This window comes from Andrographis paniculata, unplaced genomic scaffold (assembly GCF_009805555.1).
Source record: "Andrographis paniculata isolate CXL003 unplaced genomic scaffold, ASM980555v1 Contig10END, whole genome shotgun sequence".
Lineage (NCBI taxonomy): Eukaryota > Viridiplantae > Streptophyta > Magnoliopsida > Lamiales > Acanthaceae > Andrographis > Andrographis paniculata.
This window is the reverse complement of record NW_026137380.1, coordinates 303,447-325,194: the sequence shown is the minus strand read 5'-3', so window position 1 is coordinate 325,194 and position 21,748 is coordinate 303,447. Positions and strand designations below refer to the sequence as shown.

Below are 21,748 nucleotides of genomic sequence, written 5' to 3'. Positions count from 1 at the left end.
TATATATTATATGTAGAATGCTCATAGGTGATGATGTTGAAAATCCATTAGTATTATGTTGATTGGTGTAAAATCTGACATGTAATTGAACTGTTTAATTATGGATTTAAGTTTTAACTTTTCTATCGATGTGTTTATTTCGATTGAATATAAAATTGAATTTTTTATTTGGGGTGAATTTGATCTCATGGTTAGATTTTTAAATAACTTTTTTGTAGCACTAACGACAAATCGATTGGATATCAAACAAAAGATATAAATCCATTTGAGTAGGAAGTCACCATAAATTGCTTATAAATCCAATGAATGTGAAATTTTATATGGAGATAAGATTTTAGTTTACTATCAAGTTACACAAAAGATAGATCAATAAAAGTTGAATTAGTGAGTTATAACTCAGGACAATGCCTTATTGTTCAGACATCGTATTAGTCATACGGTCAAAAACTTTTTTAAAAAATATATTTTTTCAACTTCATTTTATTTTTGAGTTCCATCAATGTGTGAAAAGTTTTAAAAACTACGACAATTCTTCTTCATTCTAAATCTAATTTTAAGGTAAAAAATATTCGATTGGTAATAATTTTCGCGTCTCAAATGCATTTAAATCCTTGCCCTAACTTTGTTTCAAATTTTCATAGCATAATTTTAGTTTGTAACAATCCCGTTGTGTTGATGTTAAAATTGTGGTGTTTTGATTGGAGATTTTAATTTTAGACTCCGACTGTCGTTTATTAAATATTTCCAAAGTCAATTGCGTGAAATTGCATGAAATCGTATTTTCCTCTAACAAACTAAAGAACTAATACATCGAAGAATAAAATCCTTGCAAAATAACATTTAACCACTATTCAAATACAAAATATATAATGTAATATAAATTTCATGTAAAAAAAAACATACACACGAGCGCTAAAATAATTCATTCATAGAAGAATCAAATCCTTGCAAAATAACATCCAACCACTGTTTAAATACAAAATATAAATACAATGATATAATGTCAGGTATATTTCATGTAGATAAAAACACACACAAACACTAAAAAGCTAATGCATCCAAGAATCAAATCCTCGCAAAATCACATCATATTGTATTTCAATCTTACAAACTCAGCGGCAAATTCGCCCGTGGCGCCATAAACTAGTCTCTGTAAGAGATAAATGACGACGGTTAGCTCAAGCACATGGAAAGTGTTTGAGATATTTTAAATATTTAATTTAAATTTTAAATTAATTTTCTATTGTTAAAATTACATAGTTATCGGGCCCTCATTTCATTATTAATGATATGTAACTTTGAAATTCTGCAAAATATAACAAAAAGAAAAGCGCAACTGGCTGGTTTGGAATCTATAGGCAAAGACAAAGGGTCGAGTAGCAAACCTTGATTCGTGAAATATGGATCGCGCCTAAGCACATCGCACATGGCTCACATGAAGCAAAAATCTCACAGTCCGAAAGGTCGATTTTGTTGAGCTTCTTGCAGGCCTGAATAAGAACAATAATTCAAATTTGTATATTCAAATTTATTTTCGCACTATTCATTTTACGGTAAAATAACATTACATTTTCAGTACATTTTCTATTTAAAACATTATATGCAATACCTTTTTTTTAAAAAAAAAAAGAATTCTTATTCAAAATATCAACTTCTACTGAAAATATTATATCAAAATTGCATCTTCCACCGGAAACATAACATTATATGCAAAATGTATTTTCTAAGAAAAAAATTACATACAACTATTTTCGATTTAAAACATTACATCCAAAAACTATTTTCAACGTAATTTTAATAAATATCAACTCAAAAATTCTACACAGTTTCAAAACTGATAGAAACAAAGCATGATAAGCATTGCCCATCCAGCACAGCTACTTAAAGTCGTTTTTCCAATAAAGACAACTAAAACCGATTATCGACCATAAGATATATATATATATATATATATGAATCATGATTGATGCAAGTAACTATGGATTAGAAATAGCCATAACAAGATTACTATTTCTAAGATCCTACCTTGAAATAGATTTACTATTTTCCAAACCTTGCCAACTTTCTTTTCGTGTTCATGTTTGGAATTAGAAAATTCTGCAATGATCATTTAAAGCTTCCAATCGATGTTTTGTATTTTCTGGGTCTCCTTTTTTTTTTAAAAAAAAAAATCTTATTTTGGCCTTGTTAGGCTTTAGGATTTTTGACCCTAGATTTTCATTTTGTGAGCAGTTTTTTGGATAAAAAAGATTTCGATCCTTGATCATCAATTGTTTTCTTATTCAGCTCTCTCTATTTAAATGTTTGTATCCAACAATGCATATATAGCAAGCAAAAAGCAAATAATGCATCTAAATTCCAGAAGTTACAGAGTTCTAACCTCTCTAATTGCCGTAACTTCTGCATGAGCGGTAGGGTCGGTTTGCTGGTGAACAAGATTGTGACAGCTCACAACTACTTCACCATTGCGCACAATGACAGCACCAAATGGATCTCCATCTCCACAATCTACACCTTTGTAAGCTTCTTCAACTGCTCTTATCAAAAAGGTTTTATCTTTGTCCTGAATATCTGTGGCCATTAGAGAAGAATAAAATCACATGTGCATTGATATAAAGCTCCTTGGATTAACAAACCGTATGTCCACTTAATAAACCGAATATGTACTTCATAGACAAGAGGAACTATAAACATGTGAAAATGCAATAAAGATAACAAAAGGAGCCATGTACAGAAAGTATCAGTAGCTATATCACAAACATGTGAACAAAGGGAGTTGGAACAATGGCAGTCGGCTCTTTGAATTAAAGCATTAAAAGGATTTATTTGAGCGAAGGAAATAAGCGGAAAATCACATGACATGAGTCAAAAACTCAAAATTCATCAACTGAAAAAGGAAAAAGCTTTATTTACCTATGTTTTCAACTTGGGTTTAATACTATTCCTCAACATTTTCATTGTAGAGAAATATACACATCAAATACCTAATTTTTATTTAAAATGTTACATCAAAACCTATTCTGAGATTCTCTATTCCAAACATTATATCGAACACCTAGTTTCTATTCAACTCTTTACGATTTCCAAACCAGCCCAAAATCCCAAAACATATCTAATCACACACCTAGACTTTCTACCGTAAGACTTTCTTTTACTTGTCAATTTTCTTAGAACTCCATGATCCGGCCACAGTTTGTTCCTTTTGCCAAGGAGGCCATCCACTCTACTAGTCATATTTTATGCACCAGTTACGTATTCTAGAAATTCTTTTGGCATCTTGATTACTCTGCCCAGCTTTCAAATTTAAATTGTTTAATTTTAAGGTTCTTCTTTTTTTGGACACAATAATTTATATGTATTTTTTGTACAGTCTCTGAAGATTATCGTAAACACCAAAATAAATTCCCAAGCCCAAAAGCACCTAAAAGTTCAAAACATTATCAGCATTTCTTAACAAGTTAAAACAGCTAAGGAAACAGGCCATTCTTGCTAAAAAGCTAAGAAAAGTATTATCCTTTCGATAAATAAAAAGACATGGCGACTGCAGAGTCAAACAAGAATGAAGGTATAGCCTGAATAAGATTTTCAAATTGAACTACCTTCTGGATGAGTAGCAGATGCAGAAGCATTTGAGTTCATTCGATCTTCAGCATCTAGAACTGTAAAACACAGGAAAAAGAAGGTACAGCTTGTTGTGACATGAATAATCAATGGCGGACAGCTCCCACCCGCCCATATGGTGGAATTTAAACTATTTATAAACAGAACACCTTCAAATTAAGGACGCATTTTTTCACTACACAAGATAATGGATAATCTCATATTACAACACGTTTTGAACAGCGATTCAACTCAGGATTGATCAATTTACAGTAAAAAGTAGAAATTAAATCAATCGAACAGAACATTACAGCAGAGTAGAGTCAGTTAATCAATCAATCAGAACCAAAAAGATCGAAGCGAAACGCAAGTTATAGATCTAGAGAAGGCATTAAAGATTCTGGAGATGAAATAACAGCAACAATAACAAGTAGAACGAATGATTGTGCGGACGTATAACATGATATAACCTTTGAGGTCTTCCATGGCGCGAGAAAACCCACTCCCTGCAACCCTAACGCCAACCCGTATAACCTCTGTAAAACGTACAAACTCAACGGATTCGGGTCGGGTTTGGGTTTGGGATTGGACTGCGATTGGGATTGCTTTGGTTGGGGGGGTGTGATTGGAATTGGCTTTTATAGAATTGGGGATGTTTTTTTATTTTTTTTAATTGGGTGTTTTTTTATTTTATTACTTATTTTTATTAGTATTTACATCAATGATTTTACAATATTTTATTTCGATGTTTACATAATATACATCTAATTTATGCGAATTTTAAGTTTTAAATGTGATTGAGTTCGGAATAGATTTTTGGTTTTATTAAAAATTTATTTATCCTTCCCAAAACTTGAATGATTTGATAATTATAAGAGTTAATATATATTTATATAGTATAAATTATATTATTTATTTATTAAAAAAATTAAACATAAAACAAACCTTAATTTCTAAATAGAATTTGTCTCTCTCATTTTTCCTCTTAATTGGGACCATAGCGTCGTTTTGATCTCACTTGAGTCTAATTTGCAAGCTATTAAATTTAATCGAAATTTTACTTAGAACGCGAGCAATTGTGAATTCTCACGTCGTCAATATTTGTTTCGTCCTTTTAAATGAATGTGTTACTCTCTCCGTCGTGATGAATGCACTTCTTTGAAGTTTTGTAGTAAGTTAAAAAATAATACCCCTCTGCTCCAACCATCCAGTGCAATTTTATTTTTAACATGAAAATTTAGGTGGATAGTATTAAATAGAATAATTTGAAATTAAGTAATACGATGAAGGAGAAAAATATATGTTTGTTTGGATGATGTGATAAAATATAGAGAATATATTAAATATATTTAATTATTTTTTTTTTAGAAATGTTGCATTATATATCTATTGCAGATGTTTGAGATGAAATAATATTTTATTGATTAGTAAAAATATATGCTATATTTATAATTAAGTAAAAGCTGAAATCATTTTATATTAGTATATTATTACTTTCATTAAAATAGAAAATATATACTTTTGAGTAAGACAAATAAAAATGATAAAAAAAAATTTTATGTTGAGATAAAGAGAATATAAGATATCATATCAATAATATGAAAATAATATTTTATATTAAATTATTATTATTTTTTATATAAGTTGTTAGAATATAAAATAATTGGACGAACACAACATGTACAATCTTATAATTCCATATAAAAGTTTATATATCTTACCTATAAAATATCATACTTATCAATTGCTCTTATTCAAAAATCAATATACAGATATAAAAAATCATATAGTAAATTGCACGGCTTAACACTAGTAGTAAATTATAATGACAAAAAAGATCAAATTGCAAGATCGAAAAATGTATTTATGAAACATTTGAATTGTTATTTATATTTTTTAAAAAGCATCTGATAATAAAATTGAAAACAGTTAGAAACACAGCCAATAATTCAATTACACCAATAAAAATGTATATATAAATATCCTTCCTAACTACTCCATAAAGCAATTATTCAAACAATAGTACCTCTTAAAACACAGGCTCTATTTACATACATAATGTTAATTTTTCGAAATATATAAAGTATATATTAAATAATTTTATTTTATTTTTAATCATAAAATATCATCTCAAAATTCACTTTTTAATATTACAAAACTAAAATATAACCTAAATATAAACAGATCCATGCATAGTGTTCTAGAAACCTTTTTAAAAGGCTGTTAAAAAAATAAAATAAAATTGCAAGGTATGGACAAAGTAACTAGTAATACAAAATGAATAAATAAAAATGTAAAGCTAAAAGGCTTTACTATATTATAGTGTAGACGACAGAGACAATAGATAAAAGACAAAAAAGCAGATACCAGTGGCCATACTTAGTGAAAATGAAGGGACAACATCAAATTCCAAAACAAGTTTAAAAAGTGGAGTATAAAATTAAAAAATAAAATAAAAATAAAACCATAACATAGAACACACTTCTTGTTTGGTATGAAACCACCTTTTTTACTCTCTATTTTGGTTCAACCATATATATATATATATATCCTATTTTTCACAGAAAAGATATCACTCTCAGTAATTACAAAAAGATTCAATCTTTTTAATCTCTACAAAGAAGCCAATTCTGTAAGTAGAGCCAACTTCGTTACACTTTCTAAAAATCACAAACAAGCAAATAATACAACTAGTGTATGAAATAAACAGCAAAGTTAATACAACATATACAGATGAAGAATTCCAAAAGCATACAAACATTTCAATTTACCTACACAGCTTTAAAAGTAACTGTTTTAAAAGATGACATCGAGTAACTATTTCAATTCACGAATATCACATCAAATACTATTTTTTTACTATTCCCAAAATCATATAAAATTCCAAAACATTTTGTCTAAACGGATCACAAGAAAATTCAAATAGTGCAGCAACAATCACACCCTAAAGCACAGAGAAAAAACAGAGAACAATGCGCACAACGATCATACAACATGTCTAAACAAAACAAACTAAAGGTTTTCATGTCGTTCGAGGAATTCCCAAGCTACAATCGAAGAATTCTAACGAAAAACTAAAGCATGCTCAGCAAATCTATAAGTATCTCATATACATGTCCTTAGTTTCAGTCTCATCTTCCCATAGGCAAAACAATTACGAACATACAAATCCAATCGAGTTTAGCAAACTAATATGTATTAATGAGAAAACAGTATTACATAAAAGATCCTTGTCTCTACGAGCTTAACTGAAAACATCGCCTAAATTTCATCCCAAAGTAAGGCTAATACACAGCAATAACAACAAGCATCCATGTAATAAACAAGAATCTAAAGCCCCATCCTCAACATTCGTAACGAGAGGTAGCAGAGATATGAGGGATACATTTACGGGCCAATAAGTTTAAACTCAAACACATAATCATCATCCTCCTCATCAAATTTCGATCTTTTCCATGTTATGCAGCATGAGTCATAAACACATCAACTACTTATTTCTTTATCTAAATAGTTTCTAATATACATGTCAAACTACCTGCACATATGCAATGACGAAATAAGCAAGCCACGAACGATCCGGACGAATCCCCAGTCGTTATTAACCGCCACCACCACCTGGAATCTGCAGTTTCGAATTCTTAAAAATTATATTGAAGAAACTCAAATGATCTGCAAAGACATCGAAGAACAATATACTTACTACTAATGCAAATGGTGTTTCTTTATCAATTCCCAATCGACCTAAGCTCGTGCAATTGTTCAATAATCTGTTCTTGAACCAACTCCAATCGCTTCGAGAAAACCTCCAGCTCCAGTATCTGCTGCTTCCTCCACTTCGGATCCACCAATTTGTCGCCGCCGACGGCGCCGGAAAGACCCAAAGGCATCGGACCTAATGACAGTCCATAGCCATGGCCGCAGCACAGACCGGCGGCGTTTGGAATGTAGCCAGAAGAGTTGCCAAGCAATTCCTTCAGTATTGGGGATAAGCAATTCTTCACAGCCTCTTCAACCACGCCCGTTAATGATCCTGTTAAGCCCATGCCCATCGCCGGAGGTGGAGCCATCGGCGGCGGCATCGGCATAGGCGGCGGTTGATTGTTGAGGGGATTGCTGTTGAAGGCGTGGTGGTGGTGGTGATATTGGTGATGTTTCTCCTCCAATTTCACAGCGCCGGGGCGGCTGCGCTTCCTCGATCTTGGGGTTTTGCTATTTACATCAATGCCATTAGGGTTAGGGCTTTGGCAATCGATGAAGTGGGGAATATGCGATTCCTCGTCGTCTTCGTCGATTGGAGCGGGGAATCCCCGGAAAGCGGGCGCACCGTTGAAATTGACGCCGGCGTTGCCCCAAATTTTGGCAGAGATTTCGAAAGTGGTCTGTTCGTGAGGGCTTTTGAAGGCGTAGTCTTTGCCGGCGCCGAATTTGTTGATGACGTTGCGGTACTTTTTCTTGAGCCTCCGTAGCTTCTCAACGAGTTGATTTTTATTGAAATCGAGTTGGAATTTACTCTTGATCTGGTCGTAGAACGCGGTCGTGTCGTGGTGGTGGTGAGAGGAAGAGCTATGGGGTCCGCCGCGCTGTGTGGTGTACTCGAGGAAGCCTTTAAGGAGCTCAATTTCATCCTCGTCAGTCCACAATCTCTGGAATAGCTTCCGCGATTCGTCCGGCGGCGGCGGCTTCTTCGCGACGACGATCTCCGGCTGCTGATGCTGATGCTGCTGGTGGTGGTGGAGGTCCTGATCCACGCGCATCACCGGCACTCCGGGGACGGCGACCGTTACTTGCTCCAACGAAACCGAAACCGACGACGGAACACCGCGATCCGGCGCCGATGAGGCGGATTCGTCTTCGCTGTCGTCATCGTCCTCATCGTCGAGAAGATCCTCATCCTCGTTGAAAATATTGGGCGGAGGAACTGGTGGCGCGATTGTACCGGAATCGTCGGCGGCGGAGGCCATCGGAGAAATTGAAGGCGATGATTGAATGTGTAGAGAGAGATCTGAGGAGTCTTTGGTTCCGTTTGGTTTATTGGTTAGTTTCGTGGGTTGAATGCGTCACCGCACCCCACCCCCTACCCCCACCCCACCCACCCCACCTACGCTGGGGTGTGCTGTGCTGTGCTACTGCACACCCCCATCGGTTGGTTCCTGGTTTGATGTGGTCCCGGGTGTCGGGGTCCCGAATGATCTGGACCATTCACTGCTGTAGGTGGGCTGGAACGCGTGACAACGTAGGCGTAGGGGTTCCAATGTAGCATTAGCGTTAGCACTTAGCAGCCCTTCCGGACTCAATCTGGACCGTTCGTTGGCTGGCCTCCACCAACGGTGTCGATGATTCTGAAATTAAATTGAAAAGTTTGTGTTTGTTCGCTTAAGAAAAGGATTATGGTTGGTTTGGATTTGTGTAAGTGTTTTGAATTTATGTAAACGCGATTTGATATGATATTTTATTTATTTATTACATAAATTTTTTGAAAATTTGACACTATTAATTATAAATTTGTTAAAAAAAACCTTATTTTCTTTTATAAAATATTTTTATTACCTTAAATACCCAACTTTCTGCTTTTTATCATTATTAAATTTTTTTTAAAGATTTTACAACTCCAAAAAACTTTATGTAAAAATAAAAGTATTTACAGGCATGTTTTTGTTCGGCTTATCTATTAGGATTTCTAATATTCATTATATTTTTTATTTAAAAAATATCAAAATAAATACTATAAACGCTTGCTTATCTGTATCACATTGTACAATATTTATTATATATAATGAATGTTAAAGATAATAATTTTAAAATATAAATTATAAAGTGAACAAATGTGTATATTTTTACTATTTATATTAAAAAAATAGCCACATTAAATACTATATTCGTAAAACTATATTATAGTAAAAAAAATACAAATATACATACTCAAAAAAGCAATGGTTATTTATCTATAGGTTTGGAGATTGAATCTGAGATTTTAATTATAAAATTTTTGAAGTTAAAATAACACAATTTCATTTATATAAGCATATATTATTCTAAATAAAAAATATATTAAAAATCAATTATAGCATGTGATACATAAAATTATATTAAATGTAGTTAATTTATGTATTATATTCATATTATTTTACATAATTATCATGTATTGTCTATGCGTGTATATTGCCTTAACATGTCATTATATTATATTATGTGTTGTATTAAACAATAGTATGCATTATCAATTTCAGGGCCGGCTATGAGTATAGGTAAGAAGGGCTCTCGTTCAGACCTAATATAAATAGGAGTTCATTATGGGTTTATTTGTCTGGAGAATTGGATTTTAAATTTACTATATTCTATTTTTTTTTTAAAAAAAAGATATTAAATTAAATATTCTATTTTTTATTTTTTATATTATACTAAAAATCAATTTTACATTCAAAACATCACATAAACACCTATTTATATCACATCATACAACTATTCAAATTCGAAATTTTTACTATTCAAATCCCCACTCAAAATTCAAACCCCCAAACAAACACACCCTATATAATATAGTTCGAGTGTATTTATAATCGTGAGATTTTGCGTTCAAATAATTATATTATAGGAATATAGTACATGTTTAGTCTATTAATATATTATGTACAATTAATTTATATATTTTATTTGTATAATTATACTAACATAATTCATATATTGTTTGTGTTATAATTTAAAATATTTTTGAATATATATGTAGAAATTAAAGAAAAATAAAGAGATAAAAAAAACAATAAATACAATGATATTTATATAAATAAATATTAAATATTAAAACTTAAAAGCACTATTTTTGCTTCCCATTTTAAGGGCTCTTGCCTATATATTTAAAAAAGAAAAGAAAGTTATAATTATGTTAGTACTTTATTTAGGAGAATTGTAAGATTTTAAATTTATTAAAAAAGATCTGTATCACATCATAAATATATATAATTTTTTATGATTAAAACAAACGAGTTAAGTTTCATATTACAACAAAAAAATTTATTAGCTTTCACAACATTTCGTTGGTAAATAAAAATATATTATTTATTATAAATTATTTAATAAAATTAATCATATATTTTTATAGTTTTCAATAATATAAAATGTTTCATAACTACACATCTTTTAAGTCGTGTGATTTATACATAATTAAATAAATTATGAGTTTACCAAATAATTATTTTATAGATGTTATCGGATTAGTTGCTACATAAATACCATAATTAATTATATTAAACTATTTAATCATCACAGTTTATTATAAAAATATATTATTATTTTCACTAAATATAAAATTCAACTATATATAATGAAAAACTAAAATAAATCACTAACTAAACACACTTTAGGCTTTAAAACAACATATGATAATAGGAACATAAACAAGTAATTATAATCTAAATACATTAATCGGGTATATACACATTAATAGGGCATATACTATTTTCAATAAAAATATTTTATATCAAAATATTATTTAAATTAAAATTTATATTATTTTATTTTACTCTCTTCGTTTTATATAATATGAGTGTATTACTATAAAAATATAATTAATAAATAATAAATAACTATAAATTAAGATTAAGATAATTAAACAGTTTAATTAAAATTAAAAATTATAAAACTTAAAATGTAATTAAAGTGTATAATTATATTTTAAAAAAAATGACAAATTAGGTAGGACGAACCAAAATAAAAAAATATAAACGAATTATGTAAGACGGATGGATGGAATATTATACAATATCTACTAATTAATGTAAATACAAATATATATTCTCTTTTTAAAAAAATTTTACATGCTATTTGAACACAATTATAACACCATATACAACCCCAAACACACATGAGTTCTAAACATCCCATACAACCGTCATATTCAAAAAATTAATAAACAAAACAAACACACATTTGGTTCCATATAATAAAAAAAGAAAAAAAACAATTACATTTATTTAAATTTGATTGAAATTGATGGTCTAATAAGCTCGTGGCATGTTACTGATGTTAGGTAAGTAAGATAAAATTTCCAGAACTTTACCAATTTAAAATAATATTATCAACTACTGTATTATTATTATTATTAGCTCTTTAATTATCTGATTTGACGCAAACCCTAGGCCGTAAAAAAAAATATACACAACTTACGTACTAAGCCGGGTTATCGCTCGGACCGGCCTTAAATAAACCGGTCTGCTCCGGCGAATTAGGCTCCAGGCAGCGTAAAGACGGCATTCTCACCGGCGCGCGGCTGCTACCACCGCCGCCGCCGCCGCCGGCGGTTTCGGCCACAACTCTGGTCGACCGCATCGAGAATCCTCTCGTGAGGAAATTCCACCGGTTCGAGTTTGTTCCTCGATCGGACCGGTCCAGTCTCTGGTAAAACCTCCCGGTCCGGCTGCTGCCTTCGCCGCCGCCGGCGGTTCGGTAACCGCGCCGTGAACTGCACTCCCGCGGCAGCACCGCCGCGCAGCTTCTTACGCGGTTGAGAGAGGCGCGGACCATCACCTCCTTCCGTACCTCCGCCGGCAGCCGCAGCGTATACCGGTCGTGGTTTTCGCCGGGTTGGATGAGGAAGTGACCGGTGGAGTGCGATCGGAATTTGCCGAAACCGAATAATCTCGGCTGGCGTACGGACCACGACCTCGCCGGCGATTCGAAGCTCGCGTTGCGGATCATCGACGCCGGCGGCTGTTGTGGCTGATTTTCGGTTAACTGGATCGTGATTCGGTCGGTTCTCGAAGATTCCAAATCCGTATTCTCCGCCGCGCAGGAATCCTTTCCGGCGTCGTCCTCCGGCGAAGGCTCCAGATTCGCTCGGCAGACCGGACAGGTGACGTGCGATTCAAGCCAGGCGTCGATGCACTCCGGATGGAAGACATGGTCGCACTTAGGCAGCAAACGCAGCGTTTCATCGTCGCCGAACTCATTCAAGCAAACGGCGCACTCCAGCGCTCCTTTGCCGATCTTATGGTCCTTCACTTCCGAGTACGAAAACGTCGGGAAAGTCTCCAAAACATCACGGTCAAGTCCACGCGCCGCCGCGGTACGGCGCGACCGGAATGAGAGCGCGTGGCGGATGCTGCCACCAGAACCAGCAGCACCAGCTCCGCCGGAGCACCGACGAATGTAGATCGCAAAAAACACCATAAAAACCACCGCACCTACCAGAAGAATAACTATGACCGCCATGGACGGCGTGAATGGCGCGTAAGGATAGCGTCCGAATCCTTGATCCGTCGGACTCGATTGAGCTCCGACCTCACGAAATCCTCCTCGCCACAGCACCGCCAATTCCAACCATAACAACACCACAACAACTCCATGATTTCGAAACCACCACACCTCCATCCTATCCTGCAGCAGCAGCACAATCCAAATCCCCAAACATAAACCAAAACCTCCGGAGCCAAATTCCTCCGCTCCAAAGAGTCCAAATCCAACAACTACTACTACAAAATTAGCTGAAACACCTAGCTAGGTAGAGGGGGCCGATTCCATTTCCAGTTTCCAAATTCCAATTTCAAGTGTCGTGGAACTCAAGGAGGAGGAAGTATGGATCCAATCAATCAATCAATTTCAACGATCCATCCATCCATCCATCCATTGATTAATTGATTTATGAAAACAAAGTCTGACAATACTTAGGTGAAGGCAAGGCAAACTGCAAGTTGGACGACCCATTGCCTAAAAGTTTGTTTGTTTGTTTGTTTGTTTCCATCTCTGCCCGCCTGCAAAGTGCAAACTTCTTTCTTTCACATTTCCAAAGTTCGCCTATACGCGGCCCTACGCTCGCCACGTGGACTTCTCTTATTGGATCCCCCGGGCACACTGTTCTGTCTCATCAGTATCTTCGCCCATTCAATTTAATATATATTTAATTTAAATGCGGCCAGTTACGGTGACGACGTCCCACACAATACATGGTAATGAATTTACGTAATACTTATAATAAAAATTAAAATTTTTAACAGACATTAGTAAAATAGTACATACTTTAAGAAGGGAAGAAATATATGGTTATTGTTGACTGATATCTGATATTAAGATATAAAAAGAATCTTATCATGACTTTTTATGGCGTAGTTTTTCAAACTTTAGTGGGCATATTTTTTATTAAAGGTTACACTCATATTTATATATTCATTGACTTCAATTTTTTTATTTTTAAATTTTATTTTTTCAACTATGGTTGATCATATCACAATGGTCGTATGGTCGTGGGATTGTATTTTGGTATTAAAAATATATAAAATGAAAAAATACAATTCAATTAATAAATCCGAATTCTCTCAATTTTCCACCCTTTGAGACTATATTGAACATTGACCATTACATTATAGCCACCTGTAAGCAGCAATTTGTGTGTTTAGATGTTAAAGTTAAGTTTATTTCCAATTTTATTTAACTTTCTATATGTTAAATTATTTTAGATTTACTTTTAATTTTAAAATAATTATTTCCAAAATTTATCAAAATGGAATAGAATATTCTGCCAAATCATGTGTGTGTTTTTTTGGCCGATTTGGTAAGGTTTCTAACTTCTACTCTTCGCTAATTCCCCCTCCACAGTCAAATTAAATATATATTATACTAAAAATTTAATTTTACATTCAAAATAATATCATATTAACGCTCATAGCACTATTCTAATTCATTTTTTTTACTATTCAAATCTTAATTTAAAATCCAAACTCCTAAACAAACACACCCTAAAGAGCATTCACCATTACATATTGTGGTATTTATCTTAATTTAATTAAAATAATTTGAAAACTAATTAAATGTAATACAAATTGCGATTCAAGATCAAAACTCATCAAATACTCGAATAGTTTCGGCCCTATTTGATTTGAATAATTTGAACACCACGACTTGAAAATTTTGAATGCAATTTCAAATTGAATATGAATCGCATATAAGATTCAAAACTTATCAAATATTCGAATAGTTTAATATTGCAAGATTTGTATAGCCATAACTCGAATAATTTGAACAACATTTCGTTTTGAATACTAATCAATTCAAATGATTTGAGCATTATTTCGAATCAAATACGAATCACTATTGTCTTATTTATTTTATTTTATTTTATTTTTGGTACCTATTCAGCACATGCACCTTCTACATGCAGTGAATGACATACCAAAAAACATTAAATAGCATTTGAGATAAATACAAAAGCACATAATAAATTAAAATTGCATAAATACACATAACGCTTTATCACATGAATCAAATTGATAAGTTGTCCGATCAAAAGGCCTAAATTAATCGGCAAATTATTTTTAATATCAATCAATGTTTGTTTAAATTCTATTCTGAAGAAAGAAAGAAATGTAAGCAATGATAGTTTTCATATGATATAATCAAGCTAGAATAAGTTCATCGGACGTACCGGCAGCGGCGGCGGCGGGACTCGACAGAGCCTTGCGCAGGGCGACCAAATCTTCGCCGGCATCGCATATATATGCGGATGCTTGCCGTCCCGACAGCGTTGCGCCTTCCATGCTGTCTATGTAGTCCTGGTGCAGCATAGCATACATGTCCCGGTAGTTGAGTTTGTATATGCTCGCTCGAAAGCACGGAAGAAATGAAAATGAGTCGATCATGGAGTGTTACCTGTTTGGTGTAAGAGCCGGCGAGGAAGAAGTTGCTTACAGGTGTCCTCTGGTCGGGTCTGAAAGGATCTTTTCCGGGTTCTTCACGGTACAGTGACTGTGCAATCTTCACCACCGATGACCATGTCACCGTTAGGCCTCGTGAGGATGGGAAGAGGTCGAAGACCTGAGTGAGAACTCGTGATCAGTAACAAAATCAAGGCTCCATTTACGTCAAATTTTCAAATTATTTCCCAAACTATTCATTAACAGTATATCGAATAACTATTTTTCATTTAAAACATTACATTAAGAACTTATTTCCTATGCAGAACATCGGATCAAACACTTAATTTATATCACCTCAAATATATATATATATATATATATAGTGATGGGGCTTACCTGCTTCGAGACTCGCCTCACAATTTCCTCGTTAGATAGAGGCATGTAAGGATCCCCGGGTGTCAATACACACCTAAAACAGCCGAGAAAACAAAGATTGAGCATAAACAGTATAATACACGAGCAATCATACGAAATTTGTACAGCATAGACACCTGTGTAGACTGTAAAATATGTTCAAATATAGAAAAATGGGAATCTTACTGAAGCAATGAGCCCTGGCCCTCGAGGTAATAATCCTCCGGAGATGTGAGTGCGAGGTCTGCAAAGCATGAAAAATCTGCATCCGGAGTGTAGAGCAGATTATCCAGACCCACAGCTTGCTTCAATTGCCTGACCATTCGAAGTTTTATGAGCTATGTATTGAAGCAACCATGGCAGAAAACGAAGTGTCGTATAGATTAGAACTCACCGTGTAAGTTCAATGTCCTTTAACTCCGTAACCCAGCCATTATATCGCAGTTGCACTGTGACAACGGGTACTCCGACAAGCTTATAGATATTGTCAAAGAATTCTATCTCCCTCCAACTTTGTGGCAGTAATCTTTTAATACCAGGGACATCACAGGCTGTAATGACCCATGAATTAGATTCTTGAGTTCGGTGAAGGTACAGCATAAAGTGCTGAAGTAAGGTCAAATGCAAACCTGCTACGTAAGCGTCGGCTTGTATGATTTTCTTTTGAGTAGCCTGAGAAAAGTAATACAGCTGGTCAGTTATCATCCCACTCGACAACCAACATCCTCTATGGAGGATGTTTTAACATTATATCCTTTAAAACCATTTGTAGTAGAAACACAGAATTCTAAGAATTGGTATTGAATATAACCGCCGAGGCAAAAATGGGTGAGTGTGATGCCATATCATGCATAAATCAATTGGAAGAGGATGAATGTAAACGAGAAGCACTACCTTTGACATAGCAAGGCCAGTTACATACACTCCATCACGAGAAGATTTATCGTAGAGGACTTGTCTGCATCCCCACCTCATATGGAACCTGAGGAATCACCATCAAACTCAGCATGTATCACTAAGACAAAGATGATATAAATAGAAAATGCAGATAAGCGCACCTCCCTCCTTTGTCCATGATATACTTTTTGATGGGGCCACTCAAATAAACATCCGGAGAACCTTTAAGCATTCGTAGAAGGGAGGCTTCAGTCTTAGTAGCAAACAGAGTAAATATGGTGAGCATACAACGAGCACTGATATTGTCGCAGTCAATGAATCCCAAGGCATAAGCAACAGGATCCCAAATTTTCTGGATACTCGAGCGAGACCCTCCTCTGGACAAGAACCAGTCAGAGAAGCTTACCTGGATGCAAGCACAGATTCGCAAGTTAATTGTAGAAGCTAAAATCATGAAACAAAGAATGAGGAAACCATAGTTTTAATTTTTTCAATAATATGGGTGATGCCACTTTTGGGACAGTCGATATTCACCGCAGGGGGGGTACTCATGTAGAGTCCAGTAATCTCAAAGGTGCTAAGTCAAGACACCTTAGTAATTCTTAATTGCTACATAACATCAATTCTTCATGTTTTGGGAAATGTCAACCAGCAGAGGAAACTTTCTAAGGCTCAATAAGAGGCAAGACTACCACTTCAAACATAAGGTAAACAATGCAGGGTCTCAGGATAGCACCCAAAAGAAAAGAAAATGAAATAGAATAGCAAGATGTAAATATGTGCTGAAAGGAAAGAAAAGAAATGGAGCTATGATTTCAGAGTGCCATACTCACATTATCCAGATTTCTAACATCCCTCATTGCTCCTTCCGGATCAACAATAGCCTTCACAACTGGACTAAGGGCAAGAGCTACAGCATTTCTGGCAATATCTGAAGACTAAAAATCAGAGAGACAAAGCATTTAGAAAATCACAGAAGAAATTGTAATGAGATTGAAGCTTCAGATGTTTCTCATTTTGTTAAATTGGTTGACAAAATTGACAAAAGAAGGCAGATATATCTTCTTCTGTATCTATTCAATGTAAATATGTTGCCATTACGGCACTCATTGGTGCCGTACACAACAGCACGCTTTAATTAGAACACTATATTTCGTGGAATCTGACTTTAAAAACTTGAATCCTGAATAGAAATAAACTGAACTTTCAAATTAAGAAAAAGCTCCCATTTTATGTCCAAGAGTGCACGAGTGGCATAATGAAGATAGTAAATGTTTGTTGCAAGCAACAAAATTATTCCACTCCAATATCTAACTAAGTTATCCTTGATGAACCATTTGTTGTACAAGACATGGATTGCTTTCTATCACTCCAAAATCCAGCATATATCATAGGTTCTCTTCCAAGGATATATTATCAATGAAATAGGAAGACAAATAAGAAACAAATAAATTATTGTACAGAATGATGAGCACCTTAAGCTGATTTGTCGTCAGAAATGCATATATTCCATGCAATGGAGCCCCAATTGGGAATCGAAAATCAAGTTCTGCAATTAGAGATTGCCATCAGTTGGACATACAATACATGCCAGGCTATGGAAATTGAACATTTTTATTTACTTCTAGTTGCTCATGAGAAGTATACAGATTGTTTTTATATTATGCATTTTGCTTACCACCAATCTCTCCCCCTTTGTTCACAAATGTGTGAGTATGATCCTTCACAAGCAAATTTTTATCAGCACCCACCTGCAATATGTACAATTGAAAAATCAATGCATACTGATTATTCAAATAATTCTCCAAAAACCAATATGCAACCGAAAAACTCAAATGTATTAACATCATAAAAGCTAATATAATCTAAGCATAGCCAGCTGCAGACAGCAAAGAACACTGGTGCTTAAGTAGTTATTTTAACCATGTATATATTTGGTAATTGCATCCAAATAACTACAGGATGAATTTAAGACAAATACTCTTCCTACAAAGAATAGTTAAGAGGAATAATCCTATCGACAACTCGAATGAAGAGAGATAAGGAACAAGTTTATGAGACATAATGTCAAGTTAAAAGTAACAGCATAGTAGAATTCTACAAGTAAGAAAATCTATAGGAGCTTTGTCATCCAAGTGCTATTATCACTTCAAAGGAAGTTAGTATATTTATTATAGACACTCGTAAAAGAAACTTCACGTTATAAACAATTGCAACCAATAATAATTTACTCCTAAAGGCATTGTTCCAGAATACTAAACAGGAAATTAACAATTAGTAGGATAAGACTAAGTAGATCATATCAATATGGCATCAACTTTCCTTGTTTTAACACATTGAAATAGACATATGAATAAACTGCTTTAGCAGAGAACAATACCCCTACAATTATAAACAACCACATTTAGTTTGGCAACCACAATTCACAAAATTAGCCAGTACAAAACTGAATGGTCATGAGTTACAACATGATTTAGACCTTTTTCATCAAGCGGAAGAGATTGTTGTAGCATCCGAAGAAAACATGCAGTCCCATCTCAACATGATTTCCACGCTTGTCTACATAGGAACCCACTTTTCCACCGATTATCGGCCTTGATTCATATATATCCACCTGTGGATAACATCATTTTCAATGCCATTAAGTACTAATGAAGAAACAAGCCCAACATCAACGGTAAGCACACAAAAACTACATTGCTTCACAAATCTACGCCGAAAGTACATTTAAAATCAGAGCTCAGAAAATAAAGAATTTGTACTTCACGCCTTCTCCAGCAGAACCAAAACAACACCCTTTGAATCATAACTTAAGAAGCACATAAGTCGCATGAAATAAATTGAACATAAATTTATCCATTCCTCAATGTCCTTATGGAATTATATTGAAGTAGGAACCTCATGGCCTTGATCCAAAAGCTCAACAGCAGTTGACATGCCGGCAAGTCCAGCCCCGATTATGGCCACTTTAAGCTTAGGTCCTCTGTACCGTTCGGGTTCGGGTGGAAACAAACCTTTTGGAGCTGAAGGAGATAATAATAATAATAAGAAGAAGAAGAATCAATAATCCTACTGCGGCAATCTATCAATCGATCGGCCGGCCATCAACACTGGAAACTAACAAATTTATGAAGAAAATTACCGTTCCTGCTCATGTCGGAGACGTTGGAGTCCAAATCACACCGAATTGCGAAGCTCCTCCGATTCCGGGTGAACTCATCGGAGAGTTGGCGGTTGCGGAATCCACCTCCGCTGCGCGGAACTGGAAGAGATGAAGGCGTCGCGGCCGCAGCAGCAAAAGCAACAGCAGCAGCAGCAGCAGCAGCCATGGCCTCCTCCTCCTGACTTGGGAGTAAAGTAGGTTGAAGTGAAGTGCGAGGAAATCAAAAACCAAAAAATTGGAATAGGAATTGGAATTGGAGCATCCGCTGAAAATTGATGCCTTCAAACCAGATTTTGTCATTGTCGCCAATACATAGATTATACATACATTGTTCATTATTGTTAGAATTAAATTATACATATAAATATGAGTCTGTATGAGCACGTGTGATTTCATTGTTTTGGTTATTGAGTTTGTTATTTTTACTATTTCAAATAAAAAATTAAAATTAAAACAATTTATTTTGACCTATTTTTTTAATAAAAATATTTATTTTTTCATAAATTATTATTAAAATAATTTAAATTAATATCTTTTAAAAAATAATTTTAAATTACAATCAAATAATGGTCTACTTCATTCACCTTTTTCTTTTCTATTTTAAATTGTTTATTAGAGATTTGTTTTATTGCATATTTTTATATATTTTTTAATAAAATAATTATTAAATACTTTTTCTAATTCAAACTTTTGAATATAAATTTTAATACGGGCTCATGTTCTTCTTTTTTTTATACAAACATAAATATTTCTGTATGTCAAATCACAATGATGTATTTTCTGGAATAATTTCAAAGAATATTTTGTTTTTATATATGATATAAAAAATAATAAATATATATAATATATTTTTGAGAGAAAATATATATATAATTTTCACAAAAAAAGACACCCAAATAAATTAACAAAATTGTTGTGACAAATAACTAATAGAAAGTAAGGTAGACCTTACATACTATTTATGCAATAGATTTGCTGGTTTGCAAATGGACTTATTATTATTATTATTATTATTATTATTATTATTTAATGTAATTACTTGTTAAAAAATTGTGCAAATTAAATGTTAATTAATAGGGTTTTATTAGTTTGCTTGACTTTATACCGAACTACGGCGTGTTTGTTTGGCATCTAATTAAAATTGACATTATGCTCTCATTTTTATTTTTATTTTTTTAAACAAATTAGTTTTTATTGGGCTCAAAGCCCATTTTTATTTTTGGGCCACTCCAATTTTTAGCTTATTCTTATTAATAATAGTAATAATAAGTGCATAATATCTTGTGCATTTGTGTATGTTTTGGGGATTGAATTTCACTATTTTTCCTATTTTTTTCTCCAAAAATATTAAATTAAACCTCTATTTTTTATTTTTTATTTTTTATATTATACTAAAAATTAATTTTATATTCAAAACATTACATCAACACCTATTTATATCACATCATACAACTATTCAAATTCAAAATGGTTACTATTCAAATCTCAACTTAAAATTCAAACATCCAAACAAACGAATCCGATAAAAAATAAATAACCTCGTGGTGTGACAGTAAAATTATGGATTTAAAACTTCGAATGCACTCGTTTACACATTATAATAAAATATTATATAATATTAATTTTTGTTTATTTTTGGTAAATATCATAAGAAACGTAAATTTAAAAAAAATATGACTAATAAATAATTATTAATATATTAAAAAAAGTTAGTTACAATATATAAAAATATTATAAAATAAAATAACTAATTAGTCTAATTAAAATTAATAAATTATATATTATAAATTTAAAAATATAACTAAAATATGTAATTTCTTTTTTAAAAAAATATAATAGTATAAGATATGAAATTGAAATAAAAATATGATATTATATGTGAGATAAAAAATATTAAATATTTAATTATTTTTAAATTTTAAAAAATTTCAAAAACTGATATTTAAATATAAAATAAATTAAATGCGCTTATCCAATACCTTTTTGCACCGCCACTAATGTTTTTTTAACCAAAATATTACCCCATTTCACCTAAAAAAGTATTTTCATTATA

General features: G+C 33.2%; 4 protein-coding genes across 5 annotated transcripts; all 4 read right to left on the bottom strand.

Annotated features, from left to right (window-relative positions):
- Nucleotides 1–908: 908 nt before the first annotated feature.
- Nucleotides 909–4,214, bottom strand: LOC127252577 (guanosine deaminase-like). 2 transcript variants are annotated; one of them, XM_051276846.1, is made up of 5 exons: nt 4,071–4,214; nt 3,600–3,659; nt 2,381–2,571; nt 1,386–1,490; nt 909–1,150 (listed from the first exon to the last, which is right to left on the bottom strand). In XM_051276846.1, exons 1-5 carry the CDS (start codon nt 4,084–4,086, stop codon nt 1,082–1,084), a joined length of 441 nt encoding a protein of 146 aa, XP_051132803.1. In that variant the 5' UTR covers nt 4,087–4,214; the 3' UTR covers nt 909–1,081. The 2 variants fall into 2 exon arrangements, with proteins under 2 accessions (XP_051132803.1, XP_051132879.1); XM_051276922.1 differs by lacking the exon at nt 4,071–4,214 and adding an exon at nt 3,912–4,061.
- A 2,565-nt stretch (nt 4,215–6,779) lies between these two features.
- LOC127240965 (probable transcription factor At3g04930) lies at nt 6,780–8,635 on the bottom strand. The gene is made up of 2 exons (XM_051259867.1): nt 7,301–8,635; nt 6,780–7,222 (listed from the first exon to the last, which is right to left on the bottom strand). The coding sequence occupies exon 1, from the start codon at nt 8,559–8,561 to the stop codon at nt 7,326–7,328; it is 1,236 nt and encodes a 411-aa protein (XP_051115824.1). The 5' UTR covers nt 8,562–8,635; the 3' UTR covers nt 6,780–7,222; nt 7,301–7,325.
- Nucleotides 8,636–11,382: 2,747 nt separating this feature from the next.
- LOC127241046 (E3 ubiquitin-protein ligase ATL31-like) lies at nt 11,383–13,360 on the bottom strand. The gene has a single exon (XM_051259968.1). It carries the CDS (start codon nt 12,961–12,963, stop codon nt 11,764–11,766), a length of 1,200 nt encoding a protein of 399 aa, XP_051115925.1. The 5' UTR covers nt 12,964–13,360; the 3' UTR covers nt 11,383–11,763.
- A 1,430-nt stretch (nt 13,361–14,790) lies between these two features.
- LOC127245726 (zeta-carotene desaturase, chloroplastic/chromoplastic-like) lies at nt 14,791–19,991 on the bottom strand. Its single transcript, XM_051266752.1, has 14 exons — nt 19,675–19,991; nt 19,431–19,555; nt 19,012–19,146; nt 18,211–18,283; nt 18,008–18,081; nt 17,366–17,470; nt 16,694–16,938; nt 16,530–16,617; nt 16,265–16,307; nt 16,030–16,186; nt 15,822–15,950; nt 15,618–15,690; nt 15,235–15,399; nt 14,791–15,137 (listed from the first exon to the last, which is right to left on the bottom strand). Exons 1-14 carry the CDS (start codon nt 19,859–19,861, stop codon nt 14,982–14,984), a joined length of 1,755 nt encoding a protein of 584 aa, XP_051122709.1. The 5' UTR covers nt 19,862–19,991; the 3' UTR covers nt 14,791–14,981.
- Nucleotides 19,992–21,748: the final 1,757 nt, after the last annotated feature.

Coding starts and splice junctions, on each gene's coding strand:
- LOC127245726 (XM_051266752.1), bottom strand. CDS start 19,861: ATGGCTGCTGCTGCTGCTGCTGCTGTTGCTTTTGCTGCTGCGGCCGCG. Junction 16,618..16,693: donor ATCATGGACAAAGGAGGGAG/GTGCGCTTATCT, acceptor GTGATTCCTCAG/GTTCCATATGAGGTGGGGAT. Junction 15,691..15,821: donor GGCCAGGGCTCATTGCTTCA/GTAAGATTCCCA, acceptor CGGCTGTTTTAG/GTGTGTATTGACACCCGGGG.
- LOC127252577 (XM_051276846.1), bottom strand. Junction 2,572..3,599: donor ATCTGCTACTCATCCAGAAG/GTAGTTCAATTT, acceptor TAATGGCCACAG/ATATTCAGGACAAAGATAAA. Junction 1,151..1,385: donor TCCATATTTCACGAATCAAG/GTTTGCTACTCG, acceptor TATCTCTTACAG/AGACTAGTTTATGGCGCCAC.
- LOC127241046 (XM_051259968.1), bottom strand. CDS start 12,963: ATGGAGGTGTGGTGGTTTCGAAATCATGGAGTTGTTGTGGTGTTGTTA.
- LOC127240965 (XM_051259867.1), bottom strand. CDS start 8,561: ATGGCCTCCGCCGCCGACGATTCCGGTACAATCGCGCCACCAGTTCCT.